The sequence below is a fragment of the Excalfactoria chinensis genome, chromosome 4, assembly GCF_039878825.1.
Source record: "Excalfactoria chinensis isolate bCotChi1 chromosome 4, bCotChi1.hap2, whole genome shotgun sequence".
NCBI lineage: Eukaryota > Metazoa > Chordata > Aves > Galliformes > Phasianidae > Excalfactoria > Excalfactoria chinensis.
Genome location: NC_092828.1, coordinates 73,971,163 through 73,998,588, shown reverse-complemented (window position 1 = coordinate 73,998,588; position 27,426 = coordinate 73,971,163). Strand labels below are relative to the sequence as shown.

At 55.5% G+C, this 27,426-nt stretch overlaps 2 protein-coding genes across 4 annotated transcripts; one reads left to right on the top strand and one right to left on the bottom strand.

The window, feature by feature from the left end:
* Positions 1 to 1,731: 1,731 nt before the first annotated feature.
* On the top strand, positions 1,732 to 6,782 carry LOC140251904 (G-protein coupled receptor 12-like). Its single transcript, XM_072336084.1, is given in 3 exon segments — positions 1,732 to 2,353; positions 2,699 to 2,846; positions 2,848 to 6,782. Coding segments are annotated over 2 exon segments (1,053 nt in total). The 5' UTR covers positions 1,732 to 2,353; positions 2,699 to 2,700; the 3' UTR covers positions 3,755 to 6,782.
* Positions 6,783 to 7,165: 383 nt separating this feature from the next.
* Positions 7,166 to 24,161, bottom strand: LOC140252319 (actin-binding protein WASF3-like). 3 transcript variants are annotated; one of them, XM_072336852.1, is made up of 9 exons: positions 24,062 to 24,161; positions 19,346 to 19,503; positions 18,441 to 18,575; positions 18,187 to 18,340; positions 17,269 to 17,386; positions 16,987 to 17,162; positions 16,328 to 16,585; positions 15,853 to 16,244; positions 7,166 to 14,883 (listed from the first exon to the last, which is right to left on the bottom strand). In XM_072336852.1, the coding sequence occupies exons 2-9, from the start codon at positions 19,476 to 19,478 to the stop codon at positions 14,726 to 14,728; spliced, it is 1,524 nt and encodes a 507-aa protein (XP_072192953.1). In that variant the 5' UTR covers positions 19,479 to 19,503; positions 24,062 to 24,161; the 3' UTR covers positions 7,166 to 14,725. The 3 variants fall into 3 exon arrangements, with proteins under 3 accessions (XP_072192953.1, XP_072192955.1, XP_072192954.1); XM_072336854.1 differs by having other exon boundaries at positions 17,047 to 17,162; XM_072336853.1 differs by having other exon boundaries at positions 24,035 to 24,159.
* Between the last annotated feature and the right edge of the window lie 3,265 nt (positions 24,162 to 27,426).

Genomic DNA, 27,426 nt, shown 5'->3' with positions numbered 1-27,426 from the left:
TGAGTAGCACTGATAGAGGACAGGAGAATTCCTGCGAGAGCTGCGAACCGCATTACCTTCTTTTTTTCCCAACTAAAAATACCTTCCAACAAAGCATCAAAGGGCTTGAAATAGTCCATCTCCGGCAGCAGGATCCAACTTTGGGCTCCCGGCAGCCATGTGCTCCTCTTAAAGGGCAGCAGTTAAGATTGAGGTGGCTCCGGAAGCCACGAGGAGGGGTGGGCCTGGAGGACCCCGCTGTGCTCAAAGGGGCTCTGCCCCAGAGGGGGGTCCAGCAGTGCCCACTGCCCTCAGCTCCTGCTCTGAGCATCCTCATAGGGAGCGCTGCGGGTGCCCAAGCTCCTCCTGCTCTCTGAGGCTTCACAGCGCATCCTGAAAGCTTTCCTTTCTCTTCATGGGGAGCAAAATAATTCACTTCCCCCCCCCCCCCCCCCCCCCCCCTTTCCCCAAGCACGTTTAATCATTCGCAGGTTAGTCATATTCCTAAGAAAAGAAAACGCAGCGTGACGGTGAGCGACAGCTCCTGGAGAACTGCTGCTAATTATAGCCCGGCCCCGAAAAAATACTGCCAGGTGGGGGGTGGGGAGGGGGGTCACGTGTGGTTGGGATCCCCACGTCCCGCATTGGTGAGCAGAGCCCTTCTGCTCATAGGGGACCCCTTGAGCCTTATTGTGCCCTCCCTAAAAACTCAGGAATCCTCCCTCACCACGGTGCTGCGTGCGCTTACCGGGTTGGTGCTAATGGTTGGTTATCACTATTCATTTCTCCAGCGCTTTGCCTCTCTCCCTGCGCAGTCCCAGAGCTTCCTATAGCACCGTGGTGAAGGCACAGCAGATGCTGACGGGATGGCACAGAACAAGAGGGGGAGGAAAATCGTACAAAAGCCTTTTTTCCTAGGAAAACAGTCTCGCCCCTTGCTCTATGGCTGTCCCCACGCATGTACTGCAGGTAAAGCGCTCTGGGGGGTGCAAGCAACTACCAAGCACCATCCCGAAGGCAGCGAGGTTTTCCCATTTCCTGGGCACTGGCAGCACTATGGGGTGAGGAGCCTCCTGCAGGGCTTCTGCCCAATGGGAAGTCATCTGCTGCAGGGGACAGCAAACACCCGCAGGACACAATGACTGCACGGCTGGGACCCCAGAGGTGCCGTCAGATGGACTGCGCTCTGGTGGGGGAGTGGCCCTCAGAGCCGGGCTGCGGTGGCTGCATCCTCCCTTGGGAGCACAGCTGGGGCAAGCACGGGTCGCATCCCCAGATAGGACCATGTATGCGATGCATCCCCATGTAGGACCATGTATGCGACGCATCCCCATGTAGGACCATAAGGGATGTGTCCCCAGGTAGGACTGCACGTGTGATGCGCTCCGAAGTAGGACCACGTGTGGGATGTGACACTGAGCATACGGTGTGTCCCCGGATAGGACCGCACACAGTCTGTGTCCCCAGCTAGGACCATGCATGTGATGTGCCCCAGGGAAGCTTCGCGCTGGCTCAGGACCTGAAGGACACCGAGGGGCTGGCGCCGACCCAGAGACCCACCTGCACGGGGTGATCCATGTGGGTGAGAGCGCAGGAACTGATAGATGGACCGGGAGGCCGCGTCCGAGCACTGCGGGATTTGGGGTGAGATTCCTGCCCGCTGCGGGGGCTGCTCGGGGCCCCCACCCGGCCCTCCCCCACCCGCGTGGTCCCCCAGCCCCGGTCTCGCCCCGCACCCCGCAGAGCCGGGCCGGGCTGCAGCTGAGGTTGCGGGCCGGGGGCGTTACGAAACAGGCACGGTGTGCGCGGGGGGGGGGGGGGGGGAGAGACCTCCGAGACGCCCCCGCATGCGGGAGAGCAGCGTCCGCACTCGGGAGATCCGCGTCCCTTTGTGAATGACGGAGCCGGAACAACCGCGGTGCCTTTGGGATTTCTGTCGCCGCCGGGGGGCCCGAGCCGCACCGCGCCGGCTCAGCCCCCCCCTCCCCGCCCCCCCCCCCAAGCTCCGGTGGCACAAAAGGCGGCGGCGGCCCCGACCTTGGTCCGGGGGAGGGGGCCGGGGGGGAGGCGGCTGCGGAGCCCCCGCGCCTCGTGCTCTGCGGAGCGGCCCGGCCTCGTTGTTATTCCGAGCACAGCGGCTCTGATTCACAGCGCTGGATCATGAATATAAGTGAAGACTTTGACGTCAGAGTTGAGATTTATCAGCAGATCCAATGGGGCAGGAATATTAAGTGCCGGTGGATGCCAGCGAGCCGCCACCGCCGCTATTGGCGACGTTCGCCGAGGAATGAGGCGTAGCACCGCGGGCTGCGGGCACCGGGAGGGGAAAACCTGAAAACGGGGGCGAGCGGCCGCTCCCCGGGCACGGAGAGAGGTACGGGCGGGGGGCGCGGGCGGGGGATGGGGCAGCGGGCATCGCCCTGCGGCAGTGCGGGGAGGAGAGGGGAAAGTTGGAGCGGCCGTACCCGGCGTTGCCACGCCGCATCCCCGCGGGGGCGACCAAAAATAACGACCCGAGTGCTGCGGGGAGCGTCGGGGGGGGCGAGGGTGGGACAGGGGCGGTTCTGTGCTCGGAACGGGCTGCGGAAGGTGGCCGTGCCGCGGGGGGCTGCGGGGCCTCGGGGCTGCGGTGGGGAGGGGGGGAGGGCGGGGAGGGGTCAGCTCGGCGCCCCGTCCCGCGCCGCTCGCTCAGCGCTCTCCTCTCTCGCTTTCTCCCCAGCGATGCTGCACGGCCCCGCCGCCATGGGAGAGCCCTGGCAGCCGCAGTCCCAGCAGCAGCGGCTCCCGGCTCTCGGCAACGCCTCGGCCCCCAGCGCCCGGCCCTCGGCGGCGGCGGAAGAGGGGGGGGGGGGCCGCGGGCACGGCGGCCCCGGGCGGTGGGGGCCCGGCGGCGGCGGTCAACCCTTGGGACATCGCTCTGTGCGCCACGGGGACGGCGGTGGCCGGCGAGAACGCGCTGGTGCTGGCGGTGCTGTTCTACACGCCCAGCCTGCGGGCGCCCAGCTTCGTGCTGATCGGCAGCCTGGCGCTGGCCGACCTGCTGGCCGGGCTGGGGCTGGTGGGCAACTTCGCCGTGCGCTACCTGCTGCGGCCGCCCAGCGAGGCGGCGGAGCTGGGGGCGGCGGGGCTGCTGCTGGCCGCCTTCTCGGCGTCGGTGTGCAGCCTGCTGGCCATCACGGTGGACCGCTACCTGTCGCTGTACAACGCGCTGACGTACCACAGCGAGCGCACGCTGGGCTTCACGTGCGGCGCGGTGCTGCTGATGTGGCTGCTGTGCCTGGGCGTGGGGCTGCTGCCGCCGCTGGGCTGGCACTGCCTGCGGGACCAGAGCGCCTGCAGCGTGCTGCGGCCCGTCACCAAGGACAACGCGGCCGTGCTGGCCGTCACCTTCCTGCTGCTCTTCGCCCTCATGATGCAGCTCTACCTGCAGATCTGCAAGATCGCCTTCCGGCACGCGCAGCAGATCGCCGTGCAGCACCAGTTCATCGCCACGGCGCAGACCACCTCCACCCGCAAAGGGCTCTCCACGCTGTCCCTCATCCTCGGCACCTTCGCTCTCTGCTGGATCCCTTTCGCCATCTACTCGCTGGTGGCCGACTCCAGCTACCCCGCCGTGTACACGTACTCCCTGGCGCTGCCCGCCGCCTGCAACTCCCTCATCAACCCCATCATCTACGCCTTCCGCAACCCCGACATCCAGAAGTCGCTGTGGTTGGCGTGCTGCGGCTGCGGCCCCGCGCTCTCCTCCCGCCCGCGGACATCCAGCGACGTGTGAGCGCCTCCTCGTCCTCCTCCTCGTCCTCTTCCCCGCGCTCCTCTCCCCTCCGCCGTCCGCGTTTCCCACCGGGAGGACCCGCCAGCCCCGGGTGTGCCAGTGGGCAAAGGGGAAAAGGGAGCTGAAATAGAAAAAGATGAGGGGGTGGGGGGCTTGGAGGGAGGAGGAAGAGAGAGAAAGGAATGCCGACGGTTTCCTTAGAAATGTTATTTTCGTACACATTTTATTTTTTATTTAAAAACACAAAACGCCAAAAAAAAAAAAAAAAAAAAAAAAAGGAAAAAAAAAAAAAAGCAAACAAACAAAAGGAAAAGGAAAAGGGAGCTCGGCACACTGCGGTTGTCCCATCCCGGGTGTAAGGGGTACGGGGGGATGACCCCGCGAGCGAGGTTCTCGAGGCGGGGGCTCAAGGTCAGGTGATGCTCTGCTATGCAATAACGGGGGCGACCCCGGAGAAGCACAGGGAGCCGGGGGAATGGGGCAGATAGGGCGGGGGGGGACAAAGGCACTTTAGGGGACGGCCGTTCATTTCATGGGGGTGATGGCTGGGGAACCGTCCACTCCTCCTCTCCCCCTCCCCCCCCAAAAAAAAGAAGGTTGGCTGCAGGGAGGGGCTGCCCTTTCCCTGCACACGGGAGGTATCGCACCCCGAAAGGATCCGGGATCTCTGAGACCCCACAGGGCGGCCCGCACCGCCCCCGCACAGCTCCAGCCGCTCCCGACGGCGCTGCGGTGCCCGCACGGCAATGCCGCATCGTGCGGCAGCGGCGCGGAGCCGTGATCGGGTGTCACTCGGCTGCTTCGGGGCCGGAGGGGTGGAGGGGTGGGGGGGAGTACAACGCACCGCTCCCCCGCCGCCACGGATCCGAAGCTCCGCTGAGTGCGGAGCCCCGGGGCCGTGCGTGGGGCTCCGTTCTCAGGGCCCATGTGCGGGAAAGCTGCGGGGGTGCGGAGCGGGGAAAGCTGCGGACACTTGAGCTCGTTTTCTGCTTGCTGAAAGCGGCCAATCTTCGTTCTTCATTTCCTGTTTTTCAAAACCTCTGGCAACGGGCAGTCGGCACAACGTTGAATCGGCTTACACAGAGAGGTGAATATATATATTTATATAGAGATACATAAAGATAATATATCCATGTGGACACCTTTCCCTGCTCATTGTCCCCTCCCCCGGTTGCTGTGACGGCAGCCAGGTCCCTGCAGTGTCACACCTCCCGCACAGTCAGGTTCAGCCATTTTTGAAGCGTTGTGAGCACTTTTCGGGATGTTTTTTATACAACCAGAGGGCAGCGTTGGTGTTTCTGGGCGACCCCTCCCTTGTTTCGTATTTCGAATGACTTATTGGCTCTGGGTGCCCCTCAGGATGACAGAAACGGCATTTTGCTTGGATTTCCTGCGGGCGTCAGTGGTGTCAGGGTATGGTGAGCAGAAGGCTGCAGGCAGTGCAGCAGGGGACCGGCCACCGCTTTCAGTGTGCTGGCACCGAACGTAGTGCCAAAGCTCCTCCAGCTGTGCCACAAATCCCCAGAAAGGCTGATGGCCGTAGAAGCCATCTCTGCAGTTGTTGTGTTTTTCAGAGGTTACCATGGGCTTTGCAGAGCACAAGGCCTTTGGCTGGTGGAGGTCAGTGCGTGCCCTCCAGACCCCTGTCCCCTATTCGTGCTGCCATTGCACCTCTGCACATATTTGCAAAGAGCTTCTGCTGGAGGATGCAGGGACAGGGCCCCACTCACACTCATGATGTTTCTGGGCTCTGTGGGACCTGGCTGGGACTGACAGCAGCAGAAGCAAGCTGAACATTGGTCTTTTCCAATGGAAGATCGGTGAGAAGTAGCCAGCAGGTTGGGTTTCTTTTTGGTCAGGTTCATTCAGTGGCCAACAGAAGTTCCTGAGGGTTTCGGTCCTGGTGTGGCAGCCACAATTTGTTCATTGTGAACTTTGCATAATGAGAAAACATTCCTGTTCTCCGGAGGCGATGAAGTACCTCTTTATTGTAGCAACATCAGATGTGGGGGGCGTGGAGGGACGTTGATCTTGATAATCATTTGTATTGACGTGTATTGACCAGCATCGAGTGTTCACATAATTGTTAGCAACCAATCATACTAGTGACAATTAAGAGGAATGATTGTTCGCTGCACACGGGATTTCCTTGCAACTCCTCTCTTTCATGCTCAGCCATTTTTGGGGTGCGGTGGTCATGCTCACAGCTCCATCTCTACCTCTTGTACCATTTCTGTTAAAAGTGCCATTGGTTTTTGCAGCATCACCCAAGAACTGCCCTTCTCCTGGTCCTACCACCCCCAGAATGAAGTTTTCCCACCCCCGTCAGGGAACCTTTGCAGAGATAAAGCAGGTTCCAGTAGAGATGACCCACACCAGAACTCTCCTGCCCTTCCCTTTGAGGGTTGTGAACAAATTGACTCCAGCTCTGAGCCCACCAATGGGTTTTACCCATTGACCAACCTATAGTGTAGGGTACAATAACTGTGATACAGAAAGTGGTCTTGAGATGAACGGAATAATGTTGTCATGAAGCTGCATAGGACAGGATGCCGTGGAGGCTGAGGATGATGGTAGTTGCCTTCCAAAGTTCTGCTTGATGTGAAGCGTAACTGTGTCCAAACCAAGGTTGCTCCCTCCCTTCCCCTCCCTCCCTCATCATACCTGCTTCCCCAGGAACGAGGACATTCCAGAGCAACCAGGACAGCTGATCATTCTGGTGTAATTGTTCTCATCAGCCTTTTAGCTTGACCAAGAAAGGTGATCTCAAATGGCAAATGTCCGGTTACCATTCGGTCACGGTAAAACCAAGCCCCTACGATGCACTTTATGAGCGAGTGAAAACAAATCAATGCTGTTATTGCACTGTATCTCTATTGTGTATAATATTATACATTCATCTGTAAGAGTAATTTATTTTTATTACTGTAAATAAAACTGTTTAAGTGGTTTGTCAAGAGGATATCAAAAAATGGAGGGTAAAATTAAAACGTTTGAAGACCTGGGCTCCTGCCCCAGGCATGTGCCATGCAGGTGTCTGTGTCTTCATTCAGCTGAATTGAGTCTGGTACAGGCCCACACTTTCCCTAGTGTGGGTAATTTGGAGCAAACTAGGAGGATTTGGGGCAAACTGAGTGCCTCTGGGTCAAGTGTCCCTTTGGGGCCTTGGGCGATGCCTCCAGGACGGTGGCTTCTCCCACAGAAAGCACTTCTCTGCCGCCTAATTACCCAGCAGGTCAGGGATTACATCACCGTGGGGATTAATTGATCTTTGAGAGCTGCTTTCTCTAAAAGAAGGGTTACAGCGCTATCAGCTTTGCGCTGCTCCTTCTGCCCCCGGCTCTAATAGCGATCTGCACATCACTGGGCTGCCAACGGCGAGGGCGAGCTGACAAAGAGGCGAAATGAGATATACTTGAACCTCTTAAAATCTTTATTTGAGTCTATTTTTTATTAGCACATGCATAAAGTGTCAACAGTTGGGGATTATGTCGGACGACGTTTTTCACAGATCAGTCACAAAGCGCTGCTCCGGCTCTTGGCGGGCTCCATCCTTCCCCCCATTCCTCCCAGTGACAGGGCAGAGCCTGTGGTGCTGGGATACACGTGGTCACACGTAGCAACTGGGGACGTAGATAGGTACAAGCAGCAACATCTACTCACCTACTGACTAAGTGCACGTGGTTAAAAGACCCCATTAGACAGTGAACACCTCTTTCTTCTTTAAAGTTAACTATATAATCAAGGAAATTGGGTTATACCCTGCATTGTGTGACCCTCCTGAGGGAGTGGTGCTCATCTCCTGTCGGCTGCTTCCACCAAGTGGAAAATTGAAAGGAATGTGGGTAATAAGTCTGCTAGCAGTAAAACCTGAGCCTTTTGCAGGAGCTACTGCTCCTTCCCCAAGGACGTCCTGCCCTGAGCCCATCCAGCAGATTGGGAGGAGGAGAAAGAGGAGAAGAAGAAGGAGGAGGAAGAAGAAGAGGAAGAGAATGACTCCTCCTGTATACAACCTGAAGCAAAGCCACAAGCATGTCCTGCAGCCAAGCAAGGACAGGGTTTTGCCCTCCCTGCAGCCCCACCGTGCCCTTCTGGAGACTGTTCCCTGTCAAAGGTTCAATGTGTGCACCCGTATGCCTGCCAGAGTGGGCTTCCCTTAGGTTGGCCAAGATCAGAGCGAAAACTCATGCCAAGGCTACCTGGGGGTAAAACTCCACATGCAGGGAAGGTGGAATCCTGGTGGATAGCTCATGTTGTGGGCAGGTCACCTGGGTGTGGGGAGACTGAGCATCAGAAACTCTTACAAATGCCTAGAAATACCCTGTCCCTCCCCTTGGCTGGGGATGGGAGCTCTGAAAGCTGGATTTCCATCACTGCTGCTCCAACCCCTGGGTGCTCCACGGAAACACATGGGAGATCCCCAGAGAAGGCACTTGTGTCAGTGATAACACTGCAGCAACTGCCCAAAGCCACACACCCTTGGCAAGACCCCAGAGTGAAGGAAAATGGGGAGCCACCAGCCCCAAATCATTCCTAAAACCGCATTTCAGAGCAAAAGGTTCCTCTTCAGTATGAGTTTTCCTTTCTTTGTTCTAATCTGCTCCAACATCAGATGAAAGGCACCACAAAGTGAGGCTCTATGTGTGGGTAACTGGCCACAGCTGGATGTAGACCTGAAACTCGTCAGCAAAAACCAACTTTGGTGGTGGATCCACAACCAACACTCGTAGTGGGATGAGATTTGGGAGCCAACAGCAGCATCTCTCCTCCAGCCTCAGAGCACCCCTAACAAGGCCAGCAGCTCCCCAGTGTGCATCACAGTGACTTCACTGGGCTCTAGGTCCACCTCACTTCCATCTCAAGAGTCCTATGGTTATATTTTCCATGACAAAAGGCCTTTTGTCAGGTAACTGCTCCCAGCAGAGGCATCAGGCATTAGCAAGGACCAACAGTGGGTGAAATCAGTGGGATCTGAAGCACCTGAGCTGAGCTGGGGCCCTCAGGGATAAAAGCACTTCCTACCGTAGTGGAGATTCATCTCCTTGCTGAGCTGTGGTTTGGTGGATTGATTCTCTTGCTCTTATGAATGAGCTTCATATGAACCAACTTTTGGAGGTGGTTTGGTGGCAGTAGCTGGTGGGCAGCACTGGGCTGATTATTCATGTATTCATTTATTTTTCCTGGCAGCCATGTAGGTTTTTTCTTTGCTTTATTTTTCTGGGGTTTAAATTGGTTTATTTTTTAGATTACTTTATTACTTTGCAATGGGTTTTGCTTATCTACGGGTATTCTTGTACAGAGTGGTGGGAGCATAACCAAGCTAAGATGACACAGTGTTTTCTTTCTGTTTTGTTTCCTCTGACTTCTTAATACTTCTTATATACTCAGTGCTGGAATTGCCATCAAGCTGGAGGTTCCTGGGAATGCTCCAGTCCCTTGACCTTCTTGCCACAGGAGAGGAGCGTAAGGGTAAGACTTACTTCACCAACACGTGGGTTCACAACCCCAATCAGAATGCCAGCAACAGATTTAAGCACATTCTCACTAAATGCAAAAGACTATAGAGGGACCTCTGGGTGCTGCTCTGAACAGGGGCACCTGTGAGACAATATCTGTCAGAAGAGAGGCGGGAAGGGGAAGGTGGAAGATCCATAACCTACTATCATGTAGCATTACAGAGCTGCCAGTGGCCTCAGGACCCTGTATCAGCATGAACAGAGACTAATACTGATATTACACCAACACTGCCTGCAAGGGATGCCACAGCCAAGCATGTCCCACCTGCAAGCAATGCCCCAGTCAGGATGGCTCCCAGCAAGGGGAACCCTGCTTTGGGCCCATTCCATTGCCTCTCCTAACCTGTCTGTGAGCATAGTACTGGAGGCTTTGGGATGAATATCCATTGAGGCCTATGACACTCCTCCCCCTTCTCAGCAAAACCCTTGTGTGATTCTCACCTGGAGAAAGGAAAGTCTGCATGAGTGAGTCTAGAAAAGTTGATGTTTGTAAAAAGGTTAGATTTGCACACATGTGCACACACATACATACAAAGGAGACAAGGGAAAAACCCTTCTGGCTCTTAAAGATTGAAATATTTTAAAGTTTATGGTTAAGTAAAAATGCCTGGAGGAGGATGTCTATGAGCTTGGGGGCATCACATAAATTGCATGGGCAGCTCTAAGTGCTAACAGGTAGCCATGCCAGCACTGTTAGGTGTGTTTTCTACCATGTTCATGGTCATCCTAGAGGGGCACAGCCACATGTGGAACAGGGGCCTGGGGATGGCTACCCATATGAAGACAAGATCAGCATGTCTCACTGCTCCCATGCTTTGCTCAGGCACTTCTGCGTGGGGATGGTGGAGGGACAGAGAGCCCTGCTATCAGCAGGGGGGTGCGGTTGTGGTGCTGGTTGTGGGGTCACCTAGGGGAAGGGACAGTGGTCCTCGAGGTGCTGCTGCCCAGTTGGGAGGATAAATTCATGGGTACGTGAGTAAGTGAGCATTTGTGGCTTCTAAAGTGCAGTGCAGGTCATACGGTCTTTACTGTAAACTATAAGCTCCTCAGGACAGAGCCCTTGTCCTTACTTTTATTTTTACCTGTGAAGCGATGTGCCAGCCTAGAAACTCTTAACCCTAAATAACAACGACTACTACAGGACAACAGGGGGTGGTGAGAAAGACAGTCTGTGCTTCCTGTGCCAGCATGGTGGGAGCAGATGGGGAGAGCTTCCCGTGGCCCTCCATGCTCCATCCTCAGGGCTGTGCTATGGTGCTGTGAGGGAGCACCCTCCAAATGAGGACCTCTGGTGCTGCAACCGATCTCCCTCTGTGTGGGGCTTCCTTTGGTCATTACAGGTAAGGTGTCGATTCAGGTTCTGTTCCCAGGGGGAACAGCTTGTGTGCATCTTGAAAAGGAGATATAGATGTCAAAGCTGCAAGGAGGGAAGGGAGCTCCTTGGAGAAGCTGTGCTCAGCCTTATGCTTCCTACCAGTCCAGAGCCTCACTGGGATGAAATTACTGCCAGTGCGGGAGCCCTCGCAGGGTGTGATGCTCACTCCCCTCTAGGTGTCTGCCTAGGATGGAGAACCAGAAGCCACCAATGCCTTTTTATTCCTTTAGGACACTGATCCTCTAAAACCTGCCAGCATCAGCTACTGGGTCTGAGTCTCCTCCAAGACTGAGGAGAAGCTGGGTGCAAGGCTGGATTGTGAACACTGCCTGACTTGTGCCATAACCTTCACCAGACATCAGCCAGACCAGCATGCACAACCCACAGGCACAATGCTCTCCTAATGTCCCTTTCCAGGTCAACTGGAGATACCCAAGAGGTTCCTGATGGGTCTCAGGTGCTAGAGTCTCCTGTTACATCTCTGAGCAGAGGCAAACCAGCTTATTTTCTCTTTGGATGACTCAAGCCTACATCATTCATATGCACGCAGAATATGCTTCCCCCTGCTGGCAATATTTTGTTTATTATTTTTAATCTATGCCCATAAATTGGCAAGGAGGAGAAGGCAGATAAAATGGCAAATGGGAACCTCAGGAGACTGGTTGGGCTCATTAAATGTTTGGCACTCTGAGATTATCTGTTGGCAATGAAATGCCACTGCTATGTTTTAATGTGGAACATGATACCTAAATAAGCAGGGGAATCCCCCCTACCCACTTTTGGTACTCTTGAGAGACAGGAGGAACTGAATCGTTTGTGACCTGGATTGTATTTTTAATGGCTGCCAAGCCAGATAAAATATTTAAATATTCACTTTTATATCAGCCCACATGGGGACTTGAGCATTTCAGGTTGTATAATGCAGGGTGGCCTACTTTTGGTGTATACAGAAATAGGCACATATGTACAAAATACTGAGTGTGCAGCATATGGGTCAGCCAGCCAGCATTAATTAGTCCGGCACAACCAACTCCTGCTGTGCTAGCCTGGCCCAGACCCACCAAAGAGCTTGTGCTGGATTTCAGAGGTGACCGGGTCAGAAAATATTGGCGTACACCTGGAATAAAGACGGTCATCGCCAGAGGTGGCTGAGACCCTCAAGCAAAGGCATTGAGAACATTGCTCTGCCAGCAGAGCTGACCTTGCAGGTGTGGCTACTGAATGATATTGGGCTCTTCTTGCCATCAGGTGCTGCCCATCTGTCTTGTGAGGCTGCCAGGAGAGAGCTGGGGAGCGTGAGGGGCACTGCAGTCAGACCAGAAATAGGTGCTTGCAGCCCGCACTGACTACACGGGTTACTTGTTTACTGACTACATAAGAAACCTGAGCAGAGAGCTCTAACACAGCACCTCACTGAGAGGCTACCTGTGGATCAGCCCATCTGTCCTATCAGGATAGCTCCAGAGCAGCCAAGGCAGACTCAGCCCTTAGAAGAGCTGGGCTGTGATGTCTTCTAGCAACAGCGATGCTCAGAGGCTTACGGTCCTGCTGCCTTGCTTTGGAGTTGGAGATGTAGAAGGGACTGGAATCCCTTGGTGGTTGAGGTGGCAATGGTGAGGATGGCATAGGGACATGAAGGTGCAGGGAAATGGGGCCAAGCCCTGCTCCCTGCCACCTCAAGGTCCCTGGCTCCTTTGCCAGTGTGACCCATGTGCAGGGTAAGCAAGGTTGAGTGTGTGATTGTCAAATGCTTTGCCACGCAATGGCATTGACCCTGATTACAGCACAGTCTGATAGCTGCCAACCTAAAGTCACTATGGGGTCACCATGAGATGATGAGAACATGAGCCTGCTGGGGTCATCCTCACCCATCACGTGCAACCACAGCAAGTCCTACCAGAGTCATCACATGCTTCCACATGGCAAAGCATAAGCAGAGCATGAAAAGAAGAGACTCAGCCTTGCAGGGGCACTCAGCCCCTCTTCCCACCATAGGGGCAGCCACTGACAGAAAGGCTGAGCTATCCCCATGTGTCCCTGAGCCCCTTCCCCATCTCCATCTGCTGGTATGGTGCCATGGTTCTGCCCCAGCACAGGTTAGCCCCGTGAACACCCTGACAGGAATGGCAGCCTCTCATGTGAGGCCATTACTCTTGCTAAATTATCAAGTAACCGATTTCTTTCCACATAGAACAGTATCACAAGTGCATCTATGTTAACAGTGTTCTGCAGTAAGTACTGACAGGTGATTGCTTAAATGTTACTCTGTTCTGGTTTTTTTTCTTCTATACAAGATCTTCTAATCCCAGCCTGACAAGGAAGCCCCACTGTGGGCATGAGGGTGGCTCCCCACCTGGTGGGGGCATAAAGATGGGGCCAAAAGTCCAAGGACTTTCTGTGTATCTCCTTCAACAGTGTTAAAGTCAAGAAGAGCTTCCTTGAAGGAGAGGGAGGGACCACACACTTGGCTGTGGACCACAGCAGGGCAGAGAAGGGTGCAGGACTCTCACCAGCACCAAAAGATTTCACTTCCCATCTGAAATCCTTCCCCAGTCACTCTGATCTTCTCCTGAACCCAGTCCAAATCCTGCTCAGCATCACGGTGATGCCTGTGGGGCAGAAGTGGGAGGAAAGGGTCCCACTGGAAGGAGTTAGTGGGATGTAGAGAATGTAGATATGTCACATCCAAGGGACAGAGACTATTTTGTGTTACTCAGCACCAGCAAGATCTTATGATGGCACTTCTTAGCAGATGATAGGTTGGGGCTTGTGGTTATCATGTCAGAGGTGTTTCTCTTCAGGGGGAAATAAGCAGATGCTCAGGGCATCCTTTAAGATCAGCAGTTTTCAGGGTGGATTTAAGCATCAGCCCCTATAAGGCTTTGGGGTCACAGCCAGCCCTCCCACCAGCTTTACAGGTCTCTTAGCTTCCAGGAGCTCAGAGTGCTCCCTCTGCAGCTTTTGGCTCTGATGTCCACCTGGCAGCTGGGGAAGGTGGGCACCGAGTGTGACCTCTCTCCAGAAGAGGTGTCATGAGTGGGTCTCAGGTTTTTCCCTCATCTGGGGCTCATGGTGTACGAGAATACAAGAGAGGGTCACATGGCCACGTCAGATGGGCCCACATTGGTCCTGGCCCATACACTGCTGGTTGGAAGCCTCTTGCATCACTGCAGAGCCATACCTCTGACTGGGATGTTTTCAGTATTTCACGCCCATTTGCTCTGTACTCCCGCGAATCCTCCTTTAATAGCTATGTGAAAAGGCTGCTATGAATCATGCTCTATTTTGGTGAGCAAACTGGTATTTTTGGCACAGTGGTGGGGGCCCCGTTCCTGCACTCCCCACTTGCACTGTGCTTCAGGGACAAGGGACAGGGCAGCACCAGGACAGTGCCCTGGGATGGGATTGATCTCAACTGTACCGGTAGGGTTCATGGGGATACAAAGTGCAAATCAAGAGAGTGAGCCCAAACCTCACCCTCAGTTTCAGTGGTTTGGGTTTACCTAAGAGCAGCATTTTTTTGTTTTCTATTTTTTTTTTTTTAAATAATACTATAATAGCTCAGCACTATGACCAAAGATAGCAGGGCTTCGGGACATTGCTCCCCATCCCTTGCCCTCAGGATACATTGCACTACACACGCCGGTTCCCTGCCAGCTGCATGAGCCATACCTTTTCTCCCAGAAATCTGTCCCAAGGATGGGAGTGGGCTCAAGGGTCACAAACACTTTGGTTTCCTCCCAGAGCTCCCAATCATACGTTTAACATCTAGCTGCAAAAGCTCTCCTGCTTTCTGGTTTCATTCCTCCACTAAAGCCAGCCTCTGGTTGTGGAGCACTCCTGTTCACCCAGCCAGAGCATTTTCAGCATCGTTAAGCGTGGAGGTGCTGCTAATTCCTGGCCTCACTGCCTCAAAGGTGCCTCCTACCCGTGCACAGCCTCCAGCGCTGCCCGAATGGTTTTCAACACGGTGTGAAAGCAAAGCTCCTGAATTAGTGGGGCTGATCGCGGTTGTCGGCATCCAGGTTTGGGGGAAGTGCCGTACGCACCTGCTGCAGGGGGAGCCCCTGGCACGGCCCCTCAGTCCGACCACTCGTTATCATCCAGCTCGGAGTCGTCATCTGACTCGCTGTACTCCACCGCGATCCGGCGGGACAGGATGGTGGCCACGTCATTGCCCACGGGCTCTTTCTTGGCCTCTTGCTCCCACTGCTCCTGGACTTTCCGAAGTTGAATGCCTGTGTTAGGAAAGGTGGGAGAGCTTTAAGGGCACCGTCACGCACCAGCTGCCACCCCCAGTTAAATGCATGGGCTGGAATGGGGTGGCTGCACCTGATTACAAAGATACAACCTTCCTCCTTGACACCTGCTCAGCCTGCGGAGATTGAAGCTTCTTGGAGGCCAAATCTTGCACTCATCCTTAACACTTGCACGCAGAAAGAAAGGCAAATGGAAGAGACACCAGCAAGCAGCATCAGCTGCAGTCTGGCAGGCGGCTGGGTGCCCGGGAGTGGTGTCATAGTGCCCATGGCACTTCCATCCATGGGCTGCCACCTCCCCAGCAGTGACACCTCAAGCCATACAACCATCATAAGCTCACAGAAGAGTTGGACTGGAAAGGACCTCAAAGCTCATTCAGCTACAGCCCCCTGCCATAGGCTGGCTGTCCCTCACCAGCTCAGGCTGCCCAGGGACCCATTTAGCCTGGTCTTGAGCACCTCCAGGGATGGGGCACCCACAGCTCTCTGAGCAGCAGTGCCAGGGCCTCACCACCCTCATCATAAGGAATTTCTTCATTATATTTGATCTACACCTTTACTTTTCTAGTTTAAAGCCGTTTACCCCTTGTCCTTTCACTGTTCCCTCTGACAAATAGTTCCTCCCCACCCATCCTGTATCCCCTTTTAGCCATATGAAGGCTGCTATCAGGTCTCCATGGAACCTTCTCCAGGCTGAACAACCCCAGCTCTCCCATCTCCTCTCTGTAGCAAAGCTGCTCCATCCCTCTGAAAACCTCCCCTCCATCTCCCCTGGGACATGGATCCTTCTCCCCCAGTCCCATTTGGGTTCCACCATCTTTGTACACCACCTGGATACCCAGGGCTCGCCTGGAAGTCCAGCAAGCCAACACCACCCAACTCTAGACCACAGCACTTTGCCTCGGGCACCCCTCCTTCTGGGAGAGCCGGACCCCCTCCCCATCTCACCCCTGCGGATGGCTGCGAGCAGGTCGCTCCGGGCATCGCTCATAGGCATCAGCGGGATCGGCGGTTTCCGGGACTCGGCGGCGGGGGCCGGCGGTGAGGCTGAGTGCGCTGGCGAGGTGCTGAGAGCGGGGGGCCCCGGTGGCGGCGGTGGCGGGGCCACGGGTGGCCCCATGGGGCCGGCCTGAGGCGGGGAAGCGGAGTAGGGGCCGGGCGGTGCAGGGGGCGGCGAGGGAGCATAGGAGGGGTGGGCGGCGGGGGGGGCCGCGCCAGGGGGCAGCGCTGCGGGGGCCGCCATGGGGCTGTCGAAGGCGGTCTGAGCGGAGGGGATGACGGGCGGCGGGGGCGGCGGGGCCGGCGGCACGAAGTACTCCGTCATCGGTACCGGCTGCGGTCTGCAAGGGGAGAAGGGCCATCAGGAACACGGGGCACGGCAGCAGCATCCCCGCATTCCCTGAGCCACGAAAGGAAGCCCTACCCAAAATCCTTGACCAAGTGCGGTCTGGGCCCGTTCAGCACGGCCTCGGGGGGCTGCGGAGCGTGGGGCTGTTGGGCGCGGTTGAGGCTGTTCTGCCGGCTGCTCGCTGGTGGTCGGTAGCCATGTTCTGGAGGGGGGACCGCTGGCAGCACCCCCTCCTTGTGCTCTGCAGGGAGGTGGGCCGTCGGGGCCAGCAGCTGTGCAGGGTGGTTGGGGCTTGCCGGGTACGAGTGCTCAGCAGCATCTGAGGTGTAGGATCTACAGCGATAGGAAAACCAAAGGGTCGCATGCCTGGGAGGGGGAGGGCTGGGCAAGGGAGTGGTTTGGGGTACTTGCGGTCAGGGCAACGAAACACAAGGGAAGTCACAAAATAGAGGCAGACAAGAGAGCACAGAGAGGAGGAGGACAGCGATGGAGCTGGACCAGACTCTTCCCTCAGCTCCTAAACCACTTGGACTTTATCCCAACACCGACATTCAGGATGTGATCCTGGTGGACACCACTGTGCTGTGCATGAAACTACATGGGTCTATGGCTCATTGACCTCACCTTCCCAAAAGCCTTTGGCGTGCTAGCCCAGGGATGGGATAGAGAAAAACCAGAAGTGCCAAAAAGCAAATGAAGCCCAGCGAGCTGAACACATAATAGGTAAAACCTGCCTATTATCTGGGGACAGTGATCCTTCCGATGATGCCATGTGATATGGGGATGGTGAGAACCTGTTATCGGGTCGGAACTCTTTATCGTATGCCATCATGTTCCACTCCAGGCGCCGGTTGCGGGCTTTCCGCACTTTCTTCACCTCCCGAGTGGAGTCCTCCACCAGCCGCTGCTCCTGGGGACACACAGCTGCAGCTCCACCTCTGTCCCGTGGCCTCCATGGGTGATGCCCATGAAGCACTGCCCTGAGCCCACCCCAGAGCCATCCCCTTGCCTGCTACCTTCTGCCTGCGTTTCTCCTTCCTCTTGTCCTCTGTCGCCTGCAGCATCTTCTCCTTCCACAAGTTGAAGAAATAGGAGGGGTCGGTGTAGAATTTGAGGCCATCCTTCTTGTCATCCCTGAACAGAGAAAAGGGCAATGTAAGCCACAGGCAGGAGGAATCCCCAAAATATTTCAGGGCTGGCAATGGCAGTGCACAGATAGAGACACTTCCCATGGTTACCACCTCCCACTAGCATCCATCTCTCTCCCATCTCATGCCCTGCGCTGGGACATTACACAGAACTATGTGGAGACAGTAATGCTGCTGCCTTGGGCATGTGTTCTCAAAGAGACCTCTTCCCCTGCATAGGAAGGCTTAATATGGTCAAAGACATAAGTGACATTGGGCCCCCATAAGAATGACCAGTGTGGAGATATCATTACTTACAGTACCACGTTACAGTCTTGTGGACATAGCACAAAGGAATATGATTCAGTGGTGGGACTCGGTAGGTCAGGGCCACAGAATCATGGAGTGGCTGAGGTTGGACACGACGTTTGGGTCCATGTGGTCCCACTCCTGTTCCAGTAGGGCCACCAGAGCATGGTGCCCAGGTCTGCATCCAGAATCCTTTGAAGATCTCCACGAGGAGGCACCAGAACCTTTCTGGGCACCATCAACACAGTCATCATACCTTAGCACCAGTGCTATATTATCTCCAAGGCTGATGGTTGGAGTTGCTGATCTTCTCCAACCTAGATGATTCTGTGGTGCAGGGTCACCTGTTTCAGGTATCTCGTGCAGTTATGGTGGCACAGCCATGGGGAAGACAGCCCTCACCAAGAAACATTGGGGTCACACCCCCTGGCACCTCTCCTATCAAGAGCCCCAGGTGTCCCCCCAGCACTCTGAAGAGCAAGAGGATGGCTGCCCTACCTGTATGGAGTGAGGATGTTGAGCGGTGGGGGCTTGTCGCAGCGCTGGTACATCTCCATCACCGGGTTGGGGATGGAATTGCGGGACACAACCTGTTGGTTCTGCACCGTGGAGCTCTTGAAAGCCTTCCTCATGTTGATATCCTGCAGTGAAACTGGGGACACAGGGTGGGGAGGGGGGAATTATCCCTTTGCCTCACCTCACAGCCCCAAAACATCCACAGGCACCACACTATCCACCTGCCAGCTCCTCACCTTCCTCCACAGTGGAGTCCAGCTGTGTCACCTTGATGACCAGCAGGTCCACCCTCTCCTGCAGCGAGTTCATCCTCATGTAGAAGCTGTTGGCCTCATTGAACAGCTCCCCAAAGATGTCCTCAGCATGCCGGCCTGCCAGGGGACAACACACTCCCATCATGTGCTGCTTTGTTTATAGTGTCAGAACTGTACGCTGTGTTTTGGGGAGCTGAGCTGATTCCCTTCCAGGCCTGGCAATGCACATGCCATCCTTGCTAGGTACAGGTTGGGGTTTGCCCCATAAACCCCAAGCAAGTGGCTCCCCCATCAAGGCTACTTTTGGCAGCTCCCTAAACACAGATCTTCCCTTTCTGGGAAATTATCTAGTTCTGGAGGGGGGGGAAAGGCACTAGATTGAGAGCCCTGGGGGAGCCTATACTGCTCTTTCTATTTTAAGGCAATATTCAGCAGTGAAGTAGTTTTCTCCTATTAAATGTTCCCGCTCACATGCACAAGGCTCTTGTCCTTCCCTTTGCTTCTGGAATCAGTCATGAAGCAGGAAGGACCGAGGCCTTTTATACTGAACTATCTCTCACCTAGAGCATTCACATGGCTGTCAGAGTGTTCTGCACTAACAAGAGGTTTTTTTTTAAATCTAAATGCCTTCTCATTTCCAGCCAGGTCAAGAAATGAAAGAGTCTCAAATAGACTGGCAACAGGAGGACAACAAGTCTTAAAGCATCCCTGTGTTCCCCCTTTGGACTCCACCAAGAGCATCCCTTCTTAATATCTGGATAAATCCTACCCTACTGGGGTCTCTCAGAACCAAACTAGGGTCAGTAACCACAGTGTCACATTGCCTCAGCCATCCCAAGTGCTGGCACAGGGTGACAGCATCCCCATCCCCATCCCCTGTGACTCACTGAGGCTGCCCAGCTGCTTGATGATGGCAGCCAGTGTGCTGTTGGTGACACATTCCAGCTCACTCGTCACACCCTCAGGCAGGGCTCCCCGGCACAGGTGCCGAGGTTCAATGTTCCTCTTCACCAGCGGCATGCTTCAGGTGGACACTCACACTCTCCTGGGGAGGAAGAAAGAAGGAGAAACAACCCCAAACACCCTTTTCCATTTGCATTTCCGCTCTTCTCCCTCTCTGGGGACCCATCTGGCAGATGGTGATGACAGAGTGTGGCTCAAACCAGCAGCAAACCCCGTGCGATCCAACCCTTCGGCCGGCCCCAAAACACCTCCCCCGACCCCAACGGGAGTGAGTGAGTGCCTGTAATTCCATTATTTCCAGCTGGCTGCAGAGCTCTCTGGGATTTATTTGTGCACACACACACAGCTTCAATGCGGGCTGCAGTGTCCTGCCCTGCTCTCCACAGCATCCCTGTGTGCCCCCAGATCCAGGGCGGTTTGCTGTCTGTGGGACTGGCAAGCCACAAGGAGGGAGGAGGAGGATGGATGGGATGCTAAGAGCTGGGCATACCCATAAGGCAGCAGGAACACTGACTATGGCAAGAGCCAGAAATGTGCACAGCTCACGTTTTTTGGCCCTGACGATGCTGGGCAGAACAGATTCCCATTGATAGCACCCACCACGCTCCCCAGCCCCCAGCCTGCACCCAAGCTTGGTGGGAGCTTTCTAATGCAAATGCAAACTCTTGACAAACAGCACAAAACTTGTATCTAAATCATTAGTGCTGAGCTCCAAAAAGGCCGATTGTGCTCCTGGTAGCACAAAGCAGATGCTATTCTGCCTCCAGTTCATCCCCTCCAGCACTTCCCAAAGCCAGAGGAAGCACTTAATGAGCTGCTTGTGCCCACCGATGGGAAAGGGGAGGTGCAGAATGGTTCTCAGCACAGGATGCTGCCGTGTGGGTGCTGGCTGCATTTCCTGATGCATGGGGTCCAGAAGCACTGATGATGGTCACTGATAGCAGCAAGGTAAGGTTGACCTTGGGCAGCTGCAGGCCTTAAAGCAGCAGACTGCCATGTTTAGGCAGGCATTGGCAGATCATCATGATCCCCAGCAGCCTCACCTAGGGCCCATCCTGGGATAGGAGCTTAGTGAAGCTTGGTATTGCCCTCCAGCCTTGGTGTGGCAAAGGGACTTGGGCTGGTGGCACCTTGGTGTCCCCTCTGAGCCACTCCTATGGACTGTACAGGTGGCCCTGCAGGAGGGGATGGGCTGGATGACAAAATGCTCCAGGTGATGCTCAGTGCCTTTCAGGTGGCAATGAGACTAGATGCTGACTTCATATTGTGTGAGAAGAGAGCACAGATTTAGGAAGCAATGGGGTGAGTGTGCCACGACCCCAGTTATGCCAAGCTCTCACAGAGTTCAGTGCTGTGCCCCTGTGCTGAGCTCAGTTTGGGGTCTGTCTGTGTTTCTGTCTGTCTGTTTAGCCCCTGTGGTCAGATCTCACAGGCACTGAAAGCAGTAGGACTGTGTTGCCCAGCAGGAGCCCTGGACAGGCACCAGCAGCAGAGCAAGGAGAAAAGCAAAGGGAGCAGTGTATGGCAAATCTACAGTGCTTGAACAGAGACAAGGAGGTTTGCAAACACATATTGAGAGAGTGAGATCAGGCAGGTGGTGAGATGGTTACTTGGTTGGGATGCAGAGCAGAGAACCTGCTTGCCAGAGTCGGCCCTGCAGCCAGTGCTGTGCTGCACACAAAATGGAGTGCTCCCTCACCACCAAGACACATTGCTTGTGTTTAGGAAATGCATCTGTGACCGACTGTTACTCTGCTGATCACTAGAGTGACTGCGAACACTACCAGCCCCACAGGCATCATCGCTTCACACAGAGCTGATAGCACTGCTGAGCTCTTGTCCAAAAGGCTCACTGACAGCTCTGCAAATGGCTGGGTCTCCAGCATCCCCCTCCCTCAAAACACACTAGAGGGCAAATCCCTGGCGGCTGCTCCTGGGTCACTGATCCATCAGCAGGGAATCTGGAGGCTCACAGCACAGGGAGCTGCAAGGTCTCAGCACTGAGGAACACTTGCCCAGCAGCGCTGAACAGCAGCCATCCGGATGTGCTGGAATGAGCTCACTGCCACGCACATGGCTGAGGTCCTTCTGGACAGCCAGGGGAAGGGTCAGTGCCTGCAGCCAAGAGGAGCACAAGCCGAGGCTGCCTGCCTGGGGACGGGGCTGTTCTGCCAGGCTGGGACTGGAGCTGGAGCAGCCCATGCCCACGGCCAGCACCTCCATCCTAGCAAGAGTGCTGCCCGCACCTTCCCCACGGCCCATCTGCAGCCTCCGCCTGCGCTGCACCAACTGCAGCAGCTCTGCCTTCACCAAGCTGCAGGAGAGAGGCTCCGCCACCGCATGGAGCTGTGAAGTGCAACACAACACAGCTAAAAATATTCCCTAAGAGTTGTGTTAGTAAATGCCACATTTTTTTTTTAATTTATTTATTTTTTTTCCCTTCTACTGCAAAGCTCTCCAGCTCCAGAAACAGCACTTGGCTCAATTGCCTCTAACTTGCAAGCACCTCTCCGAGCTGGGCTTTGCAGTGGCCGAAATGCTCTTTAGGGGGATGCTGGATATGCACTGCCTCCTGCCTTGGGATTAAGGAAAAGACAGCCCTGTTGTTCAACAGCAATAGGCCCCTGCATGGCTTGACCTGAACTATACGTAAAGCTACATCAGCTGGCAGGTGGGTTTTCATGCGGCTATTTTCCTTAGGGATTAGTTGGTGTGGATTTGATGGATCCAACCCAAAATAATGCATGGATACCCACGCAGTGAAGGGACAGGGGAGAGCCAGGGATGGGGCAGGGAGCAACAGCAATCCTCTGCATGCTTTGGCTGAAAGAAGCCTGCTGGAAAGGAACCACGTGCTGTTCTTAATGACTCTCTATCACCAAAGGAAGCCTTCAATGCCATTCCCTCTCTATGCCCGGCTCATTACCAGCAGGCTGGCCGCGTCCCGCCAGCAGTGCAGCAGGACGCAGCCGAACAAACCCCCATTCTCTGCACCACAGAAGCGCTTTGATCAGCACGGGGCAGCCCGGGAGAGCAGCAGGGCTCTTCCTGGGCACTCACAGCTTGGGAACAGCCGGCAGAGACGCGTTTCCCTGCAACAGTGACAGGCAGCTCTGCAAAAGCATGCTGGCCTCTTTGTTTTTTGTTTTTCTTTTCTCTTTTTCCCTTTGGCTTGAGGGCTATTGCTTGGAACTTGTCAAGATCTTGGCGTGCACAGCTGATTTGTCATCTACGAGAAAATGGAGGATGAGCATCCTAGGTTCAGCATGGGGCTGAAGCAGACAGCAACTCCCAGCAAGTCAGCTTCACCTCAGGGTTCTTCTGCGGGCTGCAGATCCCAGGGAAGGCAGCGGGCATTTGGGGACTTGGTTGCATCACTGCGTAAGAGCCCTCAGCGTGCCCTGCACTCATAGCTGAGCAGCACAGCACGTTAACCTCCTGCCTGCTGTGCGGAGCTGCTTCCCCCTGCCACTGAGCTGCTCCCTGCCGCTGGGGATGCTCAAGAGATGTAGGAATGCCAAATGCCATCTAAGCACCTTTTTTCTTTCTTTTTTTTTTTTCTTTTCTTTTTCTTTTCCCTTATCATTCCCCTCTAAAACCCAGACAACAAGACATAGAAACAAGGTTGTGCTTAGGCACACTGAAGTTTGGAAGATGAATGATGAATTCATCCCGCTGCTGACCCATCCATTCAGATGCTGCACTCCCCTACTTGGGTTGCCAGGCACCAGGCAGCCATAGACAAGCAACCCTGAATTGCACTGAAAGCGGCCATAGCTCCGTACCCATTGGGATTTCAGCACGGCAGCAGCAAGACCTCGAGTGTTCAGAGCTGCTATGAAAGCTCTGCAAGTCGCTGAATCACGGAGCACCAGGCCCAGGCTCTGCACGTGCGTGCCTGCGTGCTGCGGGGGCTCTGAGTTGCAGGGGGGAACGTGCAGGCAGCCACCGGCCCCAGCAATCCTGCCCTCCCCCCCCCCCCCCCCCATTTGCAAATAGAAAGAGCTTTTGGTAGAGCTTTTGCAGCAGGGATGTAAAGTGATGGCCCCTCCCTGCCATGCAAGGGTGCAAAGCGCACAGGTTCCCTCTCCATGCAGGAATGCAAAGTGACAGCACCCCCGCGGCCGTGCAGTATGCAAAGAGGCCTAACCCCCCCACACACATACTCCATGTGAGGATGCAGAGTCCTCGACCCCCCATGCCGAGTGCTCTGGGGCTCCTTCCCGATGGGAGGTGAAGGCAGCCTGACTCCCCCACCCCATGCGTGGGCAAAAACCTCCACCAGAGCTGCGGAGTGAGACTCTCCCTCCACCGTGAAAATCGGCAAAGTGACAGGGGACCCCTCCCCAGGCAAGGATGCACAGCGTCCAGCCTCCCTACACATGGATATGGCTGGGGGGGAGCACAGGGATCCAAAGCGATACTCCCCCTCCCCATGCGAGGATGCAAAGCGATAACACCCCCCCACTTAAGAGTGCAAAGCACTGTGTTCCCCCCCAAGCCCCAGAAAAAGGAAAAATAAAATAATTAAATAAATAAAAAACACACAAAAAAACCTGCAAAGCGTGGGTGACCCCAAAAACCCTATAAAGCCATAGGGACCCCCCTCCTACCTTCTCCCCTCGCAGCCACCCGCTCACCTCCGCAGGCTCCGAGGGGGGGCTCCAGGCAAGCTGCGCGGCGCCGGCGGCCCCGGGGCCGGTGCGGGGCTGCGGCTGCCGCCGTGCCGGGAGCCCCGCGCCGCTCCGCAGTGCGCGCACAGCGCATGTGCCCCCCCCGCCCCGCTCCGCCCCGCGCCGCCCCGCTCCGCTCCGCGCGGGCGGCCCCGGCCCCGCCGCCCCCGGTGCTGCTGGATCTCCGCGTTCGGCTCCTCCCGGCGGAGGTGCGGGGCCGGCGCTTTCCCTTCTCCCCTACCCGGCAACGGCCACTACTGTTGGCCCCGCAGCAGGATTATCAGCCTAGGGCTGATCTCCTGCAGAAGGGCGGATGAGGAACCGGGATGATGCTGGGCAGGTGATGCACCATCTTCTCTGCCTGCTGGTGGTCACCTCACAGCCATCATCTCCTCTGTGCTTCCTCCATGCCCTGCAATGTCCCCGCTCCTTGGTCTTTCCTATGGTCCTTCCTAAGGGAATAAACTCCTTCCACTCCACCTCATGGGACATTTGATCCTTTCCATGGCCATGTGCCAGATCTGCCCGGGCTGCGATACTGATTCACACCACGCACTGAGGCTAGAGCCTCAATGCTGCTGTCCCTAGGGAGCTCCCAAGGGGCTGGGGACTGCTGTGCCAGTGAGCCTCACTTCTGTGTCTGGGAAGATCATGGAGCAGATCCTTCTGGAAGGGATGTTAAGGCACATGAGGGACGAGAAGGTATCTAAGACAGCCAACAGGGCTTCACCAAAGGCAGATCATGCCAGACTCATCTGGTGGCCTTCTATGATGATGTGATGGCATTGGTGGACAAAGCAAGGGCAACTGATATCATCTAGCTGGACTTGTGCAAAGCGTTTGATTTGTTCCTGCCCCACATCCTTATCTCTAGATTGGAGAGATGTGGATTTGAAGGCTGGACTATTGGGTGGATGAATAATTGGTTGGATGGCCATAGCCAGAGGGTTTTAGTCATTGATTCTGTGCCCGGGTAAAGGGCAGTCCCAAGTGGCATCTTGGGACCAGTGTTCTTCAGCAAGTTTGCTGATGACACCAACCTCGGTGGTGCAGTTGACACAGTAAAAGGGAGGGAAACCATCCAGAGGGGCCTGGACAGGCTTGAATGTTGATGACATCCCTTCCTTCTGCTGTGTCAACCGCACCACCGAGGTTGGTGTCATCAGCAAACTTGCTGAGGGTGCACTCGATTCCCTCATCGATGTCATTGATAAAGGTGTTAGAGAGCACCGGTCCCAAGACAGACCCCTAGGAGAGAAAAGCTGGGCATGAGTGGGTGCACTCACAGCCCAGAAGGCCAACAGAGCTGGGCTGCATCAACAGAGGGATGGCAGCAGGAAGAGGGAGGGGATTGTCCCCCTTTGGTCTGCCTTTATGAGGCTCCATCTGCTCCATCAGTAATATGTCCTGGTCTGGGATCCCCAGCACAGAATAGATATGAAGCTGTAGGAACAGGTCCAGAGCAGGGCAATGAGGATGCTCAGAGGGCTGGAGCACTTCTCCTATGAAGGAAGGCTGAGGGAGCTGGGGCTGTTCCGTTTGGAGAGGGCTCCAGGGAGACCTCTTTGTGGCCTTCCAGTACTTCAGTCGAGCTTATAAATAGGAGGGTTCTGTGATTCTGTGTGTCAGGAACATGGCTATATAGAGCTGCTGGTGGTGCCAGGCTTTGCTACCACTGAAGTCCAACTGGGGTTTTTGGGCTTTGCCTTTTGCCTTGCAAACAGGCATGTGGGGAAGAGAGAACTTTGCCAAAGGGATGATCTGTGGCACAGAATGAGGTTTTCAGTGACTCACACCTTCGTTATCTTCATGAGTGCCCCAGGGCTTCATCAAAGTGGATTTGGAAGGGAGGCCCTGCATACAGCCCCCACAGAGGCAACGGGGTTGAGACCCCACTCATAGCTGGAGCTACGGGCAACTTTCTGCCCCCAGATGCATGGAATGGCCACCACCCTCTGCCACCAAAGAACCACGGATGCAGCCTCGGGTCACCCAGGCAAGTGCCCTCTCTCCATGCCTTGGACAGCCCCAGATGGCAGCGGAGCACCATGCACCAGAGCTGCACACCAGGAGCTTTGGGGCCAGAGGCGGTGCGGTACCGCATGCTCCCCTCCTGTGCAGGCTGCGAGGGTGAGGTAATCCTGGGTAATTCCTGACTTCCATGGAAATGCCTGGAGGCCGTGATGATTATCACCGTAATTAGCCTCTCTGATTTTTCTTGGTGTTCTATAAAACATTAATTTCCAGCTGGATCCTCGCCTCCTTTGTGCGCGGCCCCACATCTCCCCGCCGGCACTGCAGCTCTGGCAGCTCTGCTCAGGGTGCGGGGCCCTGCCCAGGGGCTCTCACAACTCCTGGTAAAGGCAAAGGTGCAATAGAAGCACTCTCAGAACCCACCCTTTCCATCTCTTCACGTGGTTGGTGATGGGGAGTGAATGCAGTGCTGTAATGCTGACTGACAAAATGAAGCCACACATCAGGCTCGGTGCTATGAGGTGCCCAGAAGACTTCTGGAGCTCAGCCCAGGCTGGTGCCCTCATGTTTCAGCCAGCCCAAATGGGGTCAGCTTCCATGTTCCTAACGGTGTACAGAATACGTTTCCTAATGTTTTCAACCCAAATGTGATTAAAGGCCATAGGGAAGAACAGGAGGAAAGGGATAATGCGGCATGTCACTGCTGGGTACTGGAGATGGGCTGGCCCCATGGCAACTCATTGCCTCCTTCCAGCCTTGGTCTTAGTCCCCATGTCGCAGCTCCCAGCTCTGAGAATGTTCTTTTCGCTGGGTAATGCACTGTGCCTTTGTGCAGCCACACGTACCAGCTGTCATGGCCGTGGGTGGAAGTGAAGAAGCACTGCTAATGGTGGGCACGTGGGGCAGTGGCCGTTCCAGGTGTGGGGATAGCACTGCCGGCACTGCCTTCCCAACGCCGCTGTGCGGGCACCGGGAGCTGTCAGAGTTGTCCCGTGGCTCAGGACAGCCCTGCACTGGGCTGGGGGCCGGCACCGCAGCCACGATGCTGCAAACCGTTTCTACTGCTGCGCTTCCCAACCAAGTTGCTCCCATTTCCATCCAACAAACCAACATTTCTTCGGAGCTGCCAATGCCTTTCATCCGCGTTTCGCTCGGCCTCCCACTGCGGTTTCCCCCCCCTCCCATCAGAGCCGGAGGATGCTCCGCGCCCGGCATCTCGAAGATGACGCTGCCGGTCAGCTCCCTCCCGTCTTTCCCTTTTTAAACCCCCACTTCGCTGAGCGGGGATCTCTCGCTTTGCAGCTCCGCAGCGGGGATGGAGGAAAAAAAGGAGCACGGAGCGCGCTGCTCCGAGCCCC

What these genes read in the sequence shown, in the direction of transcription:
- LOC140252319 (XM_072336852.1), bottom strand. Translation starts at nt 19,478, where the DNA reads ATGCCGCTGGTGAAGAGGAACATTGAACCTCGGCACCTGTGCCGGGGA. An exon ending in CAAGCAGCTGGGCAGCCTCA is followed by an intron (nt 18,576 to 19,345) that starts GTGAGTCACAGG and finishes GTCCCCTGGCAG; the next exon opens with GCCGGCATGCTGAGGACATC. An exon ending in GCTCGCAGCCATCCGCAGGG is followed by an intron (nt 14,884 to 15,852) that starts GTGAGATGGGGA and finishes TTCCTAACACAG; the next exon opens with GCATTCAACTTCGGAAAGTC.